Genomic DNA, 21,196 nt, shown 5'->3' on the forward strand with positions numbered 1-21,196 from the left:
AACCATAAGATGGAAGCTTGTTTAGAAGACCTTTATGCCAAACATGATTGAAAGCCTTTGAGATGTCAAGAGCAACTACTTGTGTTTCACAGTACCTTTCCATTGAATTAGTCCATAAATGGGTAACATAAGCCAGAATATCACCAGTGGATCGGCACTGACGGAATCCATACTGGCAATCATTGATCAGACGGAAGGTTTCTAGGTAGTTTAAGAGTTGGTGGTTAATTGATTTCTCCATTACTTTAAAAAGAGTAGAAGTAATTGCAATGGGATGATAATTGGATGGGAGGGATTTGTCACCCTTTTTAGGAACTGGCTGGATATGAGCAAATTTCCAAGCAGAAGGAAAAACATCTTTGGAATAAGAAATTGAAAAAAGGTAGCAAAGAATAGGAGTAAGTTCAGGAGCACAGGTTTTTGAGAACAAGTGGAGAAATACCATCAGGACCTGGAGCTTTCTTAGCATCAAGATTCATCAAAATCCTTCTGATATCCTTTTGACAGAAGACCACAGGAGGCATTGAATGGAGCATGTTGGGAATGGTGGGAGGTGTTTTACCAAGATCATTAATACATAAGTTGGAAGTAAAATGGGATGCTAGCAGGTCAGCTTTATCCTTGGCTGAAGTGACAACAGAACCATCGGGTTTGGACAGAGGTGGGAGTAGAGATGGGCAAAAGTTGCGGCCAATAGCTTTGGCAAGAGACCAGAATGCTCGGCTACCATTAGGGCAAGAAGAAAGTTTTCTGCTTTTAGCCTGTTCAAACTATAATTTGGATTGATTAATAACTGCTTTACAATTGTTGCAAGCTTTGGTGTACGCAGAAAATGAAACTAGAGAATTAGAAACAAGCCAATTACGATAAGCAACATTCTTTTCTTGAACAGCCTTAGCACATTTATTGGAAAACCAAGGTTTAGATAAAGGATGATATTTTAAAGTGGGGTATAGGATAAAGGATTCCATTCCTGCAAGAATAATTTCACTGACACGATCTGAGCAAACGTTGACATCAGAAGTTTTGAAAGAGTAATCCGACCAAGGAAAAGAAGTAAAGAAGTCTCGCAGGTTATCCCATTTTGCATTCTTGTAATGCCAAACAACACGAAGTTGGGAATAGCCAGGAGAAGATAAAGGTTCCATTGGAGAAGAGACAATCACCAAGTTGTGATCTGAAGTGTCTAAAGGAGCTCTCACTTCGATCTAATAGAGGAAGACGTGCAAAATTTCATTCATGGCATTATTTGAGGTGACAAATCCAACATGTTTGAAGCAGTTGATGATTGCTTCTTCGTCAATATTGATTACATGCTGAAACACATAAATACACTGCCTTCAGCACATTGATTTCACATTGTGTTTTGCTTTCAAGACAGCACAATTTTACTTAATAATATTCTTTGATAGTTTTTCTTAAAGCACTGGCACCTTGATCCAGTGGCTGAAGAAATGATGTCATAATTAGGTAGTGGCAGGTAGTCAACAGTGTTTGTACATAGGTTATTGATTTGGCAATGGCCGACTGGGCTAGCCGGGTGGATAAAGTGTCTACCTGGAAACCCAAAGATCGCGGGTTCGAATCCGGCCTCGGACGTGGATCAAAGTACTGCAAAAACCTTGAGAGGTGCATTATGGCCACAGAAGCCGATACACCAACAACTACAAAAAAAAAAAAAAAAAAAAAAAAAAAATTGGCAATGATGGGTGCAGTTATCCACAAACTGCCGAATTTTTTCTATTCTCCCTGCTCATCTTGTGATCTAAGTTTCTGATCCATTTTTCAGGTTTTTGATGACATCCAAGTCTTTTAGTTTGCTTGATACAGTGTCTGGGCTTTCCCAGTGCTGCTAGGTGGATGGTAATTTGTTGTTTTGCCTTTTTTGCCGCTACTACATTTCTCATCTTTAAATTTAAGCATTTTATCTGGTAGCAACTTAAAAAAAAAGAAAAATAAAAAGCAATCTTTGTCAGTGAAGATGCCATTCTGGTTGTATGTCAACAAAACATTTTTTTAAATGATTCTCCTTCCATTCCTTAGTAACTTGTGCCTATGGCTACACCTGCACTGCCCTCTTTTTGAAAGACACTCCACAGTGAGTCTTAAATTTCTGGAACTACCATCCATTGGATGACTTGCAATATTCATCTGATGTACAAATGATTGTCTTAGTTTTTAAAATATTTCTGTCTGTGGGAACATTTTTTGCATATACCATCATTAGCCATTTAAAACAGAATCTTTTTAAGATCTGGATACTTTGCCCTTCATGCTCTAACCCTACTTGGTTTAGCAGATTTCTGTAAGTCTTTCAGAATGATGAAATGTATACTCTTAGGAATGCCAAACTATTTGGCAATTTCAGTCTTAGAATGTATGCCTTTATCTACAGCTTGTAAGATCTTAATTTTGTCTGTGATTAGCCATCTTGACAAACATACAGTCTATACAATACATTATAATGTCTGTATAATGAAATGAACTAGTTAAAGTTAATTTCATTATGCCGATGGGCATGAGAAATTGCCAGTGAATGTGGGAAACTGAAACTGCCAATGTTATTTTATACAGTCAGCCTGCTTGCAAGCTCATCATTATCTTCAATAAATTAGCATTCTTCTTTCATTTTGAAATGTGAATATTGTAATAAAAAAAATTAAAAAGCAAAATAGAATGGTGGAAAATTTTGGATTGTTATAAAGAAGTTATTCATCTTTCAAGGCTGTTATAACAATGTGTTATAAATATAAAATGACAATTTAGTTTATGTGAATTCGGCTGGGGCTTACCAAATAGATTGTTATAATGTGCTGGGATATTAAAAAAAGGGGCTGCTATAAAGTGCTTCAACTGTTGTGTTTTGTGTGTGTATATATTGTAGTTCATATGTTTTTTGTCTTTTTTTACTTCTTGTTAGACAGCTACAGATGAAGAAGTTTTAAGTATTTTGGATCATAATGAAATGTGGTTTACTTTTTTGCGAGCTGCCCTGAAGAAATCTCTAAGGTAATCTTAAATATAGTGTATTAACAAAAATGATGTACAATATGCTTTGTATTAGTTGATACCCTTGCTGTAGTGTTTGCAATCTGTATTCTTTCATAATTTTAAATGCACTTAAATGTGATTTTACCTGTATATTGAAATTATTCTTAAAATTTAAAAAATTAATGAGATATCTACATTACATACCATCATATATATATATATAACTGTATATTACAAAGGTGATATCTGTATCATCATCATCATCATCATTCTACTCTTCCGTTTGGCACGGGTTGAGTCCCTATTTTGATATTGACCTCCATTGTTGTTGGTCTCTTGAATCTTGCATCATTTGTTGATAGCGCTGAAAGCTTGTGTTTTCTTTAGGCATTGGAGCCTTTCTCTTTTGGGTCTTCCAAGTGGTCTCGTCTCCAATTCTTCCTGTCAGTACTACATTAGGCAGCCTGTGTTGTTACATCCGGTTCACATGTCCAAACCACTGAAGTTGTTTTTTGTAGATCTGCTCTATTATTCTGCATTCAAAATTTAGATCTCTTCTTACTTGTTAGTTTTATGTTTTCTCTCCAATTTGTTTTATTGATTTTCCGTAGACATCTCATTTCAAATGCCATTATTTTTTGCACTTCTTTCTTATTTATTCTCCAATTCTCTGATCCATAAGTTGCTGTGGGTATGATGATAGTTTCGTATAGTTTAATTTTTAGACTACAGGTAACCTTCATATAACATGGTAGTTAGGTTCCTATAAAATGTCTTGTTGTGCAAAACCATGTTATATGGGACTAAAAAAAAGTACAAAAGGGGAGGTTGCTTTCCAAAAGCTAACAAAAATTCACCATTTCATTTACAAAATATTAACAAAAATACACCATTCTAGATTTTGTGTATCTTCTGCTCTCTTTAAAAAATCAGTGATCTGGGTTTGTTTGCTTTTGCTTGATAAATCTTTCTGAATTTCATTGTATGGAACTAAGCATTTTTGAAGCTCCCTTTTGAACTTTGAGCTCATTTCATTCAAGAATCTGCATTCAGAAAATAAGATTCTAATTGCTCGGCTAACTTTATGCCTTCCCCTATGCTTTTTAGCATAAAATTTGGAAGTTTAGAAATTTCATCTGTGCTATCATCCTCTGAATTGATTTGGTTTTACCCCCAATGCCATTTCCCCCAAATCCACTTTGCCAGCCTCTTTTTCTACCAGTAATTCTTGAACAACTTCAGTAATCATATCTTTTTAAATTTTTTTAGGAGCATCGGCGACTAAGGCCATGTTGCTCTGTATATTGTCTATAAATTGGTGTGTGTGTTCTGAGGTCGATTTTCTGTTTTGCTGGATAAAAAGCCTGAGTTTTCAGGAGAAAAACCATGCTGCCCTCGCCTGAGCCCAACTAATTCAGCATCATTGTGAAAAAACCCATAAAAATTCCTTCCACCATCGACAGGATTAAAATTCAGGTCTTTTTCACCCACTTTGGGGAGGAGGGTGATTCTATGAACTGTGCTACCCATGAGGGCTTCAGTAGTCGCATCATCAAAACCTTCCTCTTCTACCGATGTAGTAAGTTCTACTATCACACCAATTCTGTTTTCTGCCAGTTCCACCATATTTCCTGAATGAACTCACTATGGCCATACATTTAATGTTGACGGTTTTACTTCTTTCAGCGATAAAGCTATGATTCTGATATGGTCCGCAATTGAGAAATGATTCCATGCCTCCATTACTTCGATAGATTCGGAATCAATTTTTTACAAAATCCACTGTAATGATTTTCTGATGTTTTGAGTTTTAAAGGTGGATCTAATGCCTGAAAAAAGGCAGATCTAATGCCTGAAATGCCCTCCATACCATAAATTTCATAGTATGGAGTGAACCATACAGAAAAGATAAATTTATGCTTTCCTGTATGGTTTTTAATGTAAAATTTGGAACTTCAGAATATTCATCTGTGCTATCATCCTCTGAATTGATGTGATTTACCTCTGATGCCATTTCCACCAAATCTGCTTCGCCAGCCTCTTTTTCTATCAGTAATTCATGAACTTCTTTAGTAGTCATATCATCAAAACCTTCCCCTCCTACCGACTTAGGGCTGGAATTTAATTCACAACAAAGAAATTATTCCAATGCGGTACTTAAGAACAAAGTTTAGTAATGCATACCTGGAAAAATTTATAACCAATCAAATAAAAACCAAAATAACCTTAAAAATCACGAACGACATGCTTTGAAGTCTCAAATTTTTATGGTCTTAAACAAGCATAAGTTCAATAGCACAGAACCCAACACATGAATTTCCCAAAATTTTTTTTTTTTTTTGCATAACAACTAGCAAGTCAACAGTTGTTGTTGTCGTTATTTGGTTTTTAGGAGCATTTGCAACTAAGGCCATATTGCTCCAGGGATATGCGGTGGTCATTCCCTGACCTTTCCGCATCCTCCATATTTGGTGGTGAAGGGCTCGAACCCCAGTCTAATCAAGAAGTGTGTGCTATGCACTGCTGCTCCTTCCCACCTGGCTACGGAGGCACAAGTTAACAGTGGGGATTCACAAAAAAGAATGGAAATGTTGAAAAATTACAACCAGCATAATAGCAGGGTTTTCTCTTCACAAAAGCTAAAAAATACTGTGTTATGCGCAGTTTGCTGCAGTTCTCTAACCGTATTAGAGTGACACCATATTATATAAGTACCATGTTGTGCGAGGATTACTGCAATTTATCAATCATGTTAGAGTGAAACCGTGTTAGCATTAGCATATGATGCAAGAAAGCAGGCTTATGCAGCATCAGCCAAAAAACCTGCTCCCATTTCATCCCTCTGTTCATTTCAAATACCTGTCCAGTTCAGCCTTAAATTTATTTATGCTATCAACTTCCACAACAAAAGATGGAAGTCTGTTCCACCAATCAACTACCTGCTGGCTAAAAGCAAACTTACACACATCTATCCTACAACTGTCTTTCATCAATTTGAATTTATGCCCTCTCAGGTGATTATTCTGAGCAAGAGGAAAAATTCCATCAGCATTGAGCATGCTCAAACCATTCAAGGCTTTATACACCTCAGTGTTGTAGAAGTACTGTGTTATATGGGGGATGCCTGTATATGATCAATATAATTTTATATTGCAGATTTTTCTAATTATTTTTCTTCACACTGTCAGATGTCATGTTACTTTTTTCCATTTGAATAATGTATATGCAATTTTGTTAACTAAGTGTTATATATTTATTATTATTATGGTTTTTTTTTTTTTTTGAGTGATTTTGTTACAATTATTTCCTTGTAAACCCTGAAACATTCTGGCCTTTATCATACTGGCTAATGTATGATAGAGTTATTACTTATGTAATTTCTGTTAGACCAAGTCATATGTAGCCCATTCCTACACATTGTGTGCGTCCATGGCCCATGTAGGTAGCACTAAGTGTTATGCATCCCCAAGTTTAAAACTAGCACTTCACAATAACTTTTGAAAATATTCAGTTTTTTGTATTTCTTTTTTATGATGTTTTCTGTATCTTCCTTAGTATTTAAAAATAATATTATACTCATTTAAAAATGTCATTATTGTTATGTAACAAGTGTTGAATCTTAGCCTTAAATCTCTACATTATATATCAAAAAATAGCTGGAGCCTAGAATACTGCTCTCTTGTACTGACCACTTGACTACTTCAGTGGAATAACAGAAAAATCAAGAGGAAGGGGTCAGAAGGGAGATTGCAAAATGGACTGTGGGTCTCCTTGGAAAAATATACATTCTTATTTTTAAACAGAACTTACTACATTTCATATTTTATGGTTACATGATATATATTTTTTTAATATTTTTATTTTCTGTGATATTTTTGAAACAATCCTGCCCCCTATCTGAGCCCTCCTGTTATGCCACTGGATGAGGTGCTAGTTTTACAGCACTCCTGTGTATTGTAAAGTTTCTCCTTGCATGAATCTAGATCATATGTCTTGTATTGTGTTTTACCTCCTCCCCTTTCTATCTCTGCACTCAGGTTTTTTTGCATTTGGTTCACACCTTATATTGTGCCCACTAGTTTGAATAGGGATGCAACATAGTTGCTGTATTGTGTTCAATCTCTTTTTCTTATCATCACACGAATGATGATAGAGTTACTACTTGTCTGGCAATATATCCCTGGAGGGATATATATTGCCAGACCTGTGGTATCGTGCAGTTTCACTGTGCATTGCTTTTCACGTACTGTGGGCTAAAGCACTGGCTTGCCTAATTTAAAATGAAAGTTGATTAATTCAATAAAATATTGACATTGTCATTTATAGGTCCTAGACAATTGTATTAGTTTCCTAGGTGCAAGTTCAGCCCTGATTTGACATAATAAATTCTCAGAAGTGTAGAGAAATTAATTATAATTAATATTCTCTCATGTGTGCATGGGAATTTAAATAATGATATCATTATTTTATTTGTTATTTTATCTAAATTTTTTTAACTTTATTTTCTTTCTCAAATTTGCTGCCCTGGCAACAGCCTAATTTGCACTGTATGGACAGTGCCCCTCAAACTTTTCGCCCCAGGCAACTGTGTGGAAACCTATATGACTGGGTTGCCCCTGCTTATTATGTAACTTAATTGTTTACCAATTGATTAGCATCGACTGCCAATGGGATTAGCAAGCTGCTTTTTTATTTTTTTTGTCCTGAATAGTTTGATGTATGTCTGCAGAACCAGCAGCAGATTGGGCTACTAACGTCTTGGTGGCCCAATCTACCTCTGTTTCTGTAGACATGTTTATAATAAATTATGTATATTAGAATTAACTGCTTTATTTGTGCCATTACATTTTAACAATTTAATTAACTACCATTGGATGTGTAATCAGTAAATGTAAAATTTCCAGCTATACATAACTTAATAGTTCCCTGAAAGTCTACCTGTAAAATGCTTTTCCAGCATCTGCTCATTAGCCAAATTAACGATTGTTTCCTGGAGGAAATGGGGAATGGTTAAGTTACCTATAAGCAGATTTGCTGCTGCATAGCTTTTCTAGTAACCTATTTATTTTCTCCCCCTTATATTTTCAGGAATGCTGTTGTAGGTAGTGCCATACTAGATATGATCAGCAGCCTCTGCAAAATTATCTACATTGCTGAACAACTCAGCAAAATTTCACCTTCACCTTTTGAATTGCTCCAAATGATATTTGGTCACTCTAATTTCCTAATTATCATGCTAGATGAAGCACCAGGATTTGAAGTTCTAAAAGGTATTTTTCCTTTCTGTTTTTATTATCAAAACTAGCTGTAAGAATGCTGCAAACAGAGGTTAACCTTACTAAACTTAGAGCTTTATCATATGTTTTTTTATATTATGATTAATATAGGCCTACCTTAATTAAAAAAAAAAGAGAGAAGACGACGACGACGACTTTTCTTGAATCCATGCAGTTTACCCAGTGTAGCCTTTTTAAGCTGTTTATACAATTTTTGTGTAAATATGTGTAATGACCCTGGAATTAGCAAGTTTATGGTTAGAACGGCAAACGTTTCAAAGAATATTTAATTCACTGTTAAGATATAATGGTTATTACTGTTCTTGAATCAAGGCTTTAACTGGCATATATTTCTGTTGTTTCTTATTGCTCTCAGCAATTTCATTCTTTCCAAATTTTAAGAGCTAATATCAGAATGACTGATACTTTGAGATAATATAATAATCATATAGGCAGAGTTATGGGAAAATAAGGACATGTGATATTGCAAAACTTTTAATGATGGAAATACAGTATAGTTAATAGAAGGTGTATGCACAATTTTGTCGAACTGCATTAGAAAAACACAATAAAACAAAAAAAAACTGCGTGGGTACCTTGTACACGCGAAAAATGTTTTGTTTTATGTGAAAACGTCCTTGGCTTGGAAGAGGTTAGCAAAATCCAAGCCAACAGCCTAATAAACCATTTGATTGTAGCCATTCGTTGAATAGTATGATTGCAACAATGCAAGTATTTGTCATATGACTGCAACAATACAAATCTTTGTCAACAATTTCTTTTTTCATCTTGCATTTTCATTACATTCCACTGTTAGGTGCCATGTAGAAGTTTTCACATCAGTAATTTTGGAAAAGGTGCTCAATGATGCTGAAGTCAAGTGCAGAGCATTCAGAGTATCGAGCAAGATAAGAATGAAAGTGAAAAGGCCTAAGAAAATAAAGACGAAGGTAGCTATGAGTGCACAAGAATGAAAAAGACTGTTGAAATTGATGGGTAATTAGGTTATTAACACTTTATTTTTCGCTGGTCAAATAACTGGTTTGTCCCATTGAAATATATGTGCAGTGGAGTGCTTGTTACAGCCAAGTGATACAATGGTTGTCTATATTTCTCCTAACAGTAACATACAGGATATAATTGACTCCATTAATTTTGTTTTGCTGCCTTACTCAATTCAGGGTGCAGCATTGTTAAAGAAAGATTTGCATAAAATACCCATGATCATGAGCAGCGATTTCAACGTTAACTTCAGATTGGAAGAAGCTAAACAGTTAATTACCTTACTGCAAGAAATGTTTAATCTAACACTAATGTTTTTGATCATATTTGGCATAAAGGTTCTCTAAATAAGCTTCCATCTTATGGTCTGCCAATTCTTTTTTGTAATTGGGTATCAATTTTTTTCTCTGTCCGCTCACTGCAGGTGATGGTAGATGGCTCTCTGTCTTCTTACTTCTCCACTAATGTTGGTGTTTCCCAAGGTTCAGTTCTTTGTTCCATTCTTTTCCTCTTGTATATTAATGATGTTCTGTTGACTGGAAATCCTGTCCATAGTTTTGCTGATGATGGCATGTTGCATTCCAATTTCCAGTTTGGGAAACTTTGCCTTTCACAAATGGTTTCAACTTCTCAAATAACCACTACCAATTCCTTACATGCTAACCTCCAGGTAATTCTCCAGTGGGTAAAGGTAACTTAGTTAATTTCAGTCTTTCTAAAACTTGGTCCTATCTTATATCTTGCAAAAAGGATTCTTCTGCTCCTGTGCGTATTTTTGAAGAACCTCAAAATTCTAAACAAGATCACATATCTGTATTAGGGATTACCCTGACTTTTAATCTCTCTTGGCACAAATATTGCTTCTTCTGTGTCTAAAAAACTGGGTTTTCTCTTTCACTTTCAGTGTTACTTTTCTTCTAAACAGCTACTCACTCTGTATAGGTGCCATGTCTCAAACCACCCTACCATTTAATATTGTTCCATGTTTGGAATGGTGTCCATATATCCTCTCTCGGGCATCTTGACTTCATTCAAAAGAGGACAGTTAGGTTAATTAATGACCCATCTTTTACAAAGTCTCTCCACTCACTATCTCATAGAAAATCTGTTTCTGTTTCATGCCTTTTGCCATGGGCACAGTTCTTCAGAATTGGCTTCTACAATTCCCCCTCTCTCTTCCTAACCAGTCTGAACATGTGCCACAACTAGTCAACATCCATTTACTGTCCAACTTCAAACTCACAGAACCAACTTTTCATCTTCCTCGTTTATTCATTCAACTGCTGTTTACTGGAACAACCTCCCTTCACACGCATTTCCTGAATTCAGTCTACACATTCAATAAACAGAAATTCAAGTCAACAAGTATCTTCTTTTATCAACCCACACATGGTACTAAGTATTATAGTTTCTAATTTCTTTTGCATTTGAGGTTTTTATAATAATAAAAAAAAAAAACCTAATGAATGAAGTTCCTCCTCCTGTCCACTGAAATACAATTAGTTAAGGCACATCTCTATCTGCTTACAGGAAATGCTGTGTGTGGTGCTCACAACCACTTACAGTAAAACATATACTGCTTGAATGTAGCTTGTTTAACAATATCCGACGAATGGCTTTTAGTTTAATTTCAGATCTACAACAGCCTCTGTCTTTCAATAGCATCATAGGTAAAGATGCAAATCTCTCTGAATTCTTTCTCTATTTAAAACAAATTCAAATGTATGACTGTTTCTAACTGCTGCTCAAGCAGTTTTTATATGTAAAGTCAATTGATTTGGGAGGCACAATATGGCCTATGTAGCCCTTGCACCAGAAAACATCACAATAACAACAACAACTAGTTAAGGAATGAAAATGCTCAGTGTTCTTTTTTCAGAATTTGGATTGATTTATCAAAAGCTCTAAAATGTATACTACAAATTTTTCCAAGTTTCATAGTATTTAGTTAGCCTAAGTCTCTAAGAGGTTATCTGGTTTATTAATAGTATAAAAAACAATATTTGCAAAAAATAATATTTTTCTAAACTGCATTATAAATATATTTTTTATTTGTTTCTTTCAGAGTCGGTTATCACACTTTGGATTACTTTGGCACATGCAGACAAAACTATTTGTAAAGCTGAACATGTATCGATGTTACTTGCATCGTATCATGCAACTCTGAAGATAGTTTGTAAGTAGTGATATTTAAGTTGTCATATAATTTATTTAGCTTGTTTGATTTCTGTAGTTTTACAATTTTTTTTTTTTTTTTTTTTTTTAGTTTTTGAAAGCTCAATGATTAAAAAGTAAAAAGTAAAGTACAGTCATTATCAACCCACTGCAGAATGGAAGCCTCCTCAACAATTCATGCTGAGGGAAATGGATCATAATCTGCCATGCTGGTCCAGTGCGGGTTGGCAGATCGACCGTATTCAGCAGTCAGGGGCTTGAACCCCAATCTACTCAAAGAGCGTATGCTACTGCACTCCTGCTTCTGCCCACTCGGCTACGCAGTGTTAAAGCATGTTGCTACCTGTAACTTAGATGAGTAATGCTTAGTGGCAAATAGGTTATCATTGAATAACAAATTCAAAAAAATATACCTTTTTAATGCATTTGAAGCATATTTGTATAAGGTTGTTGTTATTTGGTTTTTAGGAGCATTAGCAACTAAGGCCATATTGCTCCGAGGATATGCGGTGGTCATTCACTGACCTTTCCACATCCTCCGTATTTGGTGGTCACAGGCTCGAACCCTGGTCTAATCAAGAAGCGTGTGTGCTATGCACTGCCGCTCCTGCCCACCTGACTAGGGTGGTGTCTTTGTATAAGGTGCTATCCAAATGTTTCTGAACCCCTTACTCTATGCTTTGTTAGTGTGAATGTTGATGTAATTCTTTCTAAAATGTATTCATAGCATATACCTTTATGAGCCATTTAACTCTTCATGAATGCCTGTGGGCTTGGGATGATATGTTTCTTAAATATATCTAGGCTATGTGGAGCAAGTTTCTGAGAGGAGCAGGCTCTGCTGTGTATGTTTCTTTTTGAAATTTTGAAATTTTTAAAAAATGAAAAATTTGTAAGTATTAATTTGTTTAATTTTAACTGTATTACTTAACATTAGAGTGATATTATTAAAAATCAAATCCAAATCATAATTTTGAAAAAAATTTAAAAAATCAAACTTGACCTTACTTTTTTTTTTTTTTTTTCGATAAAAATTTTGATGCATTCTACATCTATTTAATATCCTTGATTCAGTTTTGGCTTGATTTTTTTTATGGTTTTGCAGTTAGTCCTACTGATCTCTCATGCCTTAGTTATTTTGGTACTAATATTAAATGACAGCAATCCTCTTTGTATAACAGTTTCTGACCAAGAGCAACATGGTCCTAGTCTGACTTCTGATTTCTTTTTGTTTTTGAGTCTAAAATTTAAACTCAAATGAAAGGGCATTTAATGGTATCCAACAAATATGTAGCAGAATTATTGGACAAGGTGTATTACTATGCAATATATCATATATGTTGCATTTAAAACAGGTAAATATTGATAATGCTTATAAACACAGTTCATAAGCATTATCAAGTTTAATTATATAATATAATTCTATAATTATGCATAAATTTATCATCACATGAAAAAAAAAACATCGTATTAATTTCAGTATTTTCTTCAATGTGTAATTAGTGCTGACCCACATAGATACGTATATGAAGAAGAAAATAACTTTATTCTTGGAAACACAAAAATGTTTACTACTGATGAATATCAAAGTCAGAGACCTTTAAAGAAAAATTTCTATACCATGCCCTCTCTAATGCTGCCACTAACAAAATATAAGAGTAATGATATCCCATCTTCATGGATCAAGTCTTCAATAGACTCATTCCAAGTAATCTTATCATGATATAAAGGAGACCTATATGATGCGAATCCATCATATAGGTCTCCTTTATGTCCTAATGCAGTCTGTTTATACAGCCTTTCTTCACTATTACTCTTTGTAATCGGTGCAATCTTGTAACCAAGTGATGCCTTTATATTTTGTGAATTGTTATTAACCCTTGGTTATGCCTTTACTTTGTGTTATAATGTCTTGTGTCTCTTCTATTTCTTTAAGTCTTTTCACTGACTGCTAATGATATAAAATATCATTATCATTAAAATATCATTTTGTTACTGTTTGTTTTTGTTTTGTTTTTTTTCAAATGATTATTTAAAATTATATTTTTAAAAAAATTTATAGAAATTAAATTGATGATTTTGGTGTTTATTGCATTTTCTTTCCATGCACTTTGTAACTGTATTCCTGGTTTTCCATCTTTACATAGTGAAAAGTATTTTTCCCTGCTTAATCACACAGTGAATGTGTTCATTATTATATTTTATAAAAAAATTAATTATTAAATAAAGATACTGTAAATATGCATTATTATTATCGAGTATTATATTGAGGCTGTATTTATAATTTGATTCTTTTAGGTCAGAAAATATTGTACCTCATTAAACTATATGAAAGTAATGGTATCAGTTTACATGATTTCAGGTAAGTGAAACTATTAATTATAAATTCTCTGGGAATAAAGAAACATTCAAGTTATTATAATCTGTTAAGTAACAAAGCTTAACAAAAAAAAATTCATGAAAAAATATGAATTTTTATTTGAACAAATATAATATTTATTGATAATTATGCATCACATTTTTCAAAGTAATGAGCTTGGCTATTTTCACATTTTTTTCCATAAGCTTCCGCAACCTCTAATTCGCTGGAAAATTATTCCTTTGATGATTTCTCTAGTTTGGGAAGAAAAATAAAAAGGAATCACATGGTTCAAGGTCATACGAATAAGAAGGATGCTGTTGTAATATTATTATCACAAGGTGAGGAACAGCGTTGTTATTCTCATCTTATGACAATAACTGTATTGCCTAGTCCAAGGGTCTCAAATGCTTAATGATTCCTAAATACATAGTCTTATTTAACAGTATAAACTCCTAATATAAATTCATAATGAATTATGCCTTTACAATCAAAAAATAATAAAAAAAATAAAAATACAGTTAGAAACTGGATTCATCAGACCAGGCAATAGATTTCCACATGTCAGTGGTCCAGTGTTGGTGCTGATGTGCTCATCATTCCATGTTCAAAATTGGAACGATCTTGACACTGACCCCATTTTTCCTTGCAGACACTCAAAAATTGAGTGTCTACAAGGTGAGGAACAGCGTTGTTATGCTCATCTTATGACAATAACTGTATTGCCTAGTCCAAGGGTCTCAAATGCTTAATGATTCCTAAATACATAGTCTTATTTAACAGTATAAACTCCTAATATAAATTCATAATGAATTATGCCTTTACAATCAAAAAATAATTCTAGTGTAGCTTCCAAACTACATCTCATAACTTCCACCATGGTGCAGTGTTTTCACTGCAGAATTACATGCTGTTCTCTCAGCTTGGAAACATATTGAATCATCACTATTCCCACAATACTTAATATAGTTGACTTTGCAAATCATATATATTGCCCATGAAATGCACAATGTAATACTGCCCATGCAATGCACAATGTGTCCAGTAATATCAACACATTGCCAGGTGGATGGTTGCAGCATCAAAAGTCTTTTTCCAATAGATTCCAAACATGCCCAATTTGGGTTGAGATTAGGTGATTTGGGTGTCCATTGGCAGATGAAGAATTCATTGTCATGTTCCTGAAACTAGTTAGGAACTTGCAAGGTCTTGTGGAATGGCACATTGTCCTCTTGATAGATACTCGAGTTGTCTGTGTATACTGATATCATGAAGGGATGTACCTGATTAGTGATGATAAAAAGTCAGAGAACCACTGATTAACAGTGATCATAGAACCCAGTACATGCCACAAAAACAGTCCCCCAAACCATAACACCACAACCTCCAGCTTGCCAAATAACAACAGTACATCCAGTTACCATGGTCTATTTTTACCTTCTACAGTTAGAAACTGGATTCATCAGACCAGGCAATAGATTTCCACATGTCAGTGGTCCAGTGTTGGTGCTGATGTGCTCATCATTCCATGTTCAAAATTGGAACGATCTTGACACTGACCTCATTTTTCCTTGCAGACACTCAAAAATTGAGTGTCTACAATTGTGTGAACTACAATTTTATATCATTTGTTCCTGACTCTGCTTTGTGCCTTCGCCAGTGTCAAAGACCAGTCAGTTCCCACATGGGGGGGAGGGCTATTAATTTTTAAAATCCAACTTAGTGTATGTACTGATTCTACTAATTGTGGAATTTTTTTATTGTTGAAGTAAAGTATAAATGAATGTATACTATTATAATTTCTATAACCAAATATTTAACACAAATAATTGATGTGGTTTTCTAGTTTTTTTTTTTTTTTTTTTGATAATAATTTTTTATCAAAGTATTTTATAGCATTATGAATGTTAACCATTTATTGTCCCATATCTTGCAACCACATTAAAATTAAACCATTTGGACATATAAATTTTGCAAAAACAAATTGTAATTTCCTATGAAGAATATGTGAAGATAGGGGTCATAATTTATGACATTTCATTTGTAAAGTTCAAAATTCCCATTAAATATATTCATCTTGTTCAGTGAAGGGTGTATTTATTGAATAAGGGGAGCAGGATATATATTTTTTCCTTTCCTTTTTTTTTTTTTTTTTTATAGCAAGATCAGAATACACAAATTTCATTGAATTTCACTCTGTTTAAATAATTCATTCTTTGCAGACCATTTCTTTGGGGAAAGGCAGCTGTCACTCATTATTCTGTAAAAAAGAGTACTAGTTCGTATATCAGTTCATCTTTATGGAACCAGCCAAAGATGGAAGAAGTTGTAAGCCTCTTAGAAGAAGAAAAACTTTTCCAGACTGCTGTTCATTTCCCACTGAAAATGAAGTTAGAGGTAGAATACTTATTAATCTAATTTCTAGAAGTAATCTTTGATACTGTTAGTTATGCACCACCATATATTTCCATATTTAAAAGTGAACATTATCAGAAAGTTGGTTTTCCACAACAGCTACATAACCGATAACTGAAAATTGGGCAATTCTTCTTTCTGAAACATGTACACTGAGTGATCACTGAATTATGACCATTTATCTAATACTGTGTTGGGTCATCATTTGCGTGGATAACAGCAGCTGTTCACCTAGGCATTGACTCCACTAGATGTCTGATGATGTCTATAGGAACTTGCAGCCATGCTGATTACAAGGCTTTCCACAGTGTCAGAATAGATAATGGTCCACACACCTCACTTCTCATTCCAAAACATCTCACAGCTGCTCAATTCAATTGCGGTCAGGCAAATTTGGAAGCCAGTCAAGATGGGTGATATTTTCATTGTGTTCCTCAAACCACTTGTGCACAGTGTGGGCCTGATAACATGACACATTATCATCTTAGGAGACCCTCTTTCTGTCTAAGAAAAATACAACACAGCAGAGGACACATGGTCTCCTAACTGCCAGTAGACCTCACCAGTGAAATGTTAGTCCATATGCACCAGGGATTCTAGTTCTTGCCAGCAAAACATACTCAATATTAAGCCACCACTGCCACTTGCCTGGATAGTGGGCACCATGCATGATGGATCCACGAACTCATGTTGCTTGCACAATGAGTCAGTACATTGCCCTCAATGTCTTGGGTCATCTGCTGTGAAACCCTATACATATAAGCATGTAGTGCATCATCATTTGGAACATTGTTCTTGCATTCTCCATATTGCATTCAATGTCACCTGTCACACTGTGACTTGATGTTGAGCCCATACAATGCACTGCGCCCTTCACTCACCACAAACATCTACTTCATGTAACCCTTTATAGTTCTGTTTATGGAAGATGGTTTGACCCATTTGCCACCATTATTCTTTGTACATCTTAACCACTGTGGGCCACGAACATCTGACAAGACATGCTGTTTTTGATATGGAAGCACCTGATGCACGAGCTCCCACAGTCACACCCTTTTGAAACTACATGACACCTTTACTGTTCCATAACCGTTACTTTATGACTTTGACTTGCATGACCAGATGCAAATCACCACTGCTTTAGTGTGTGAAGCTGTTTGGCTTTTTATACTGTGAGCTATGTGGCATACTCCATTATGGAGTGGAATGCTATGCTTTGTGTACTAATACTATGTCTATTATTCTGCTACCAATGCTTATTCAGAGATTTTCTTATTGTAGAATTAAAAAAAGATATTCATGCAACTGTTTACAAGAGAACCTGTGGAATAACAGGAATGACTTTAATATCATTAACTCATTTAGTTGGCAGAAATCATATACCAGATATTAGCAACTTTGTAGAACATTTTCGCCCAATTAAATAGAAACATCTCAAACTTTTAACACAGAAAATGTTGGGAAAAATTCCTTTGAAAAGAAAACAGGATTGTTTGACTGGAGGAAGATTTGGAATGCCATTCTTTGTGTACTAATACTATGTCTATTATTCTGCTACCAATGCTTATTCAGAGATTTTCTTATTGTAGAATTAAAAAAAGATATTCATGCAACTGTTTACAAGAGAACCTGTGGAATAACAGGAATGACTTTAATATCATTAACTCATTTAGTTGGCAGAAATCATATACCAGATATTAGCAACTTTGTAGACCATTTTCACCCTATTAAATAGAAACATCTCAAACTTCTAACACAGAAAATGTTGGGAAAAATTCCTTTGGAAAGAAAACAGGATTGTTTGACTGGAGTCAGAAAAAAAAATTAAATGGAGGATCTAAATGGCCTCCGTGTGACCAACATTAAGTTAAATTTCCTGCTGGAATGGGCAGAAAGAGATAAAGTTTTCTCTGTGGATAAGTATAGAACAGCTGTGCTGCTTAGCAATCCTGAATAATGGGAACCAAAGTTACATGTTGTTCCAGGGAGGTGTAATTATAGTTCTCTGCACAGATAGGAACCTTTATGGCAGTACATCGGGTTCCCCACTTTTTGTTATTTTATAGTGATCTAATCTCAGCTGGAAGGAGGAAATAGAAGGAGTAAATAGTAAGGTTCTCTCTGAATTATTCTAAGTTTTTGAGCCTGTGCAATAAAAAATCACCAACCAGTCTTTATGGATTGAATTATTCATATGTATTTCCATGTGTTGTCTATGTAATTCAGTACCTACAACTATTAATTTTACAAGTTGTGTGTAATACTGATGATCAAAGTATATACAGTGTAGTTAATATCATTTTAAGTTTCTTCTCTTTTAGATGCAAGAATGCTTATTATTTGTTAATCTATGTATCTGTATTTGTAAAGTATGAACAACTGTAAATAATATTAAATTTTTTATTTCATAATGTTTAGTAGTAAGCTATACCTTGAGGTTTGTTGTGGATGTTCTTTTAGTAGTATAGCTAAGGCTGTCTAAACTTGGAAGTCTAAAATACTGTTAAAATTGATACTGAAGTCCTGCATATCAATCAAATGCACCAAATTTTGGCAGTTTTTGCCTATCTGCAACAACAAAACCCTCTCTGCTTGCATATTCATGCTAGTAGTATTGTTAGTTACTCTTGGGTAAAGCTCCATCCCCACACTCAAATCTAAAAATATTGAGTACTTAGTATACTAGAGGAGACCATCCAGGTGTAATCAGAGGTCAACATGTGGCAGTCACACAACACAGTTGCTTAGCCTTTATGACACTAGGCAATACTAGATGAATCTTGATTGATCATCACATGTTGTGATACAACGACTTTGCTTAAAGGAGACTTGTAAAGTGGTGAAACCATATTTGACGTGCAGAATAAAGCTCTGTTATCCCCATCTCTTCTGTCATGCGGTATGCATCATGTCTTCTGAGATGATGATGATGATGGGCAGCATTGCAAGATCTAATATTCCTTTCATTTTGATGGTGCAGCTTTTAAGTGGTTTTTGCAGCTAGTTGCTAGGTATACAGTCTGTCCTCGTATAGCACGATAGTTGCGTTCCTAGAAACCCTCGTGCAATGCAAAATCGTGCAATATAAACAACAAGCCCTATGGGAAAAGTGGGGTTAGGTGCCGACCACCCAAGATTGAACACACATTTGGAACCAAAACGTTACCAAACACAATAAATAATCGGGTAATTTTAATCGTTATAAAATACTTACGTATTTGATTACGATTAAAATACGTAATAAAAATAATATTATATTATAATAAAGTATTTTTAGTATTTTTTACGGATAAAATACGTATTTTATTCGTAAAAAAATTATTATATTAAATAAAATAGTCGTAATAAAATACTTACGTATTTTATAATACGTAAGTCGTAATAAAATATTGCTAATGCTTTTGCTTCTATCGTAAGCAAACTTGTTTTTTGTTTGATTTTCTATCCAAACAGATGACAGCCGTTCCATCTCTTCCAATTCTTGTCTTAATCTAATGGATTTTAATTACACTTTGAGTTGTTCCCGCTATGAAAGTTGTTTTTATTTTCTCTGCATTCTTTGTAATTCTCAGCGTTGCCTCATTTAGATGTGTAGCACGTGCAATATCACATGGTCTTTCATTTCGCTCAAAGCGTTTCACAATTTCATATTTTTTCTCTATCGACAGAAGCGGACTGGCCATAAGTCTTACGGGGGAAACCGCGGTGGGCCAGAGGCCGGTGTGATTTTGGCCATAAACCGTATTATGAGGCCACTACAAATTTTCCCGGGTAAAAATTTTTGACCCAGTCCGCCTCTGTTTATAGATATTGCTTCTTTTTTTTTCTCTCTGAATCTGCAGTGTCTTAGCCAGGACGCTTCCTTTTCACACCTTTTAAGTATTTTACTAATTTTTAGGGAATAAATCAAAATTACAAGATGAGGAGGCATGCTTGATATACATAAACAAAGCTGCGCGCGTGTAGCAACTGAATAAACAACACCGTAAAGGCCGAGATACACTATTAACACCTCACATTTTACTAAAGCACATTTCTGGGGGTTACTACCATAAAACAATAAAAACAATTTCCAGTTTCGTTTCTGCTAGTGGAATCTGTTATAAACTGGTAGTAAACTCCATCTAATTGCATTTGCGATTATATCGATAGCTGGAATTGTGTTGGTTTTTACGTTATTATGGTGAAATATGTTTCCCCTTCACTGATATAAAACACATAAATACATTTTCAGAATCTTCTTCGTTCCTATCGTGTTGCGTTCAGTTGGGGTGATTCCGCGTTCGACTGCCATTTCTTGTAAACACAAAGGCGAATCGTGTATAAGCGAATTTGGTTCGTGTTATATAAGATAACGTTCCCCTATTTATAAATCGTGTATGATCGAATTCGTGTAATGCAAACACGTGTTATACGAGGACCGACTGTATTGGTAATAGGAAGCATTTTGATCAGCTAGTGTATAATCTTGCTGTTTGTGTTATTGTGTGCATTATACTTTTGTAAGAAATCATATACCAGATATTAACAACTTCGTAGCACATTTTCACCCTATTATTTAAATAGGTTAAAAATATACTATTATTATTTCTGTTTTTTTTATTATTATTATTATTATTATTAAATTAAATAATACTATTTTATTTTTTAACATTTTCTGCACTGTCAATAAAAGAAAGAAATTAACCATATTTACATAAACATGAGTTTTTCTGCACAGATAGAGAGAAAGTATGTGTCATTTTCTTTTGTTTTTATGTTAAATTCATGTGGCTAAACTCATCTGCTATTGAGATTGTCTGTTATGTAGAGGTAAATTCATTACAAAAACCCTATCTTAGCTGGGAAAAATATGTTTGAAGGTTATTGAGAAGTCTCTGCTATTCATAGGTGTCTATTAACATAAGTTTCACTGTATTTACCAGGTGCAAGGAAGCTTGCAGCTTTTGCTAAAAAGTTTAAAAATTAAATAGATTAA

The 21,196-nt window shown here is 34.4% G+C and overlaps 1 protein-coding gene across 1 annotated transcript in view; it reads left to right on the forward strand.

Moving 5' to 3' along the window:
• The window catches only part of LOC150081467 (nucleolar pre-ribosomal-associated protein 1), a 190,655-nt gene that overhangs the window by 147,614 nt on the left and 21,845 nt on the right, over positions 1-21,196 (forward strand). Inside the window, exons 20-24 of the mRNA XM_090380212.1 lie at positions 2,921-3,009; positions 8,080-8,261; positions 11,335-11,445; positions 13,743-13,806; positions 16,026-16,200. Coding sequence (XP_090236338.1) covers positions 2,921-3,009; positions 8,080-8,261; positions 11,335-11,445; positions 13,743-13,806; positions 16,026-16,200 — 621 coding nt within the window. The remainder of the gene's footprint in view (positions 1-2,920; positions 3,010-8,079; positions 8,262-11,334; positions 11,446-13,742; positions 13,807-16,025; positions 16,201-21,196) is intronic.

Source organism: Mastigoproctus giganteus, chromosome 8 (assembly GCF_048544385.1).
Source record: "Mastigoproctus giganteus isolate SK-2022 chromosome 8, ASM4854438v1, whole genome shotgun sequence".
NCBI classification, from domain to species: Eukaryota; Metazoa; Arthropoda; class Arachnida; order Uropygi; family Thelyphonidae; genus Mastigoproctus; species Mastigoproctus giganteus.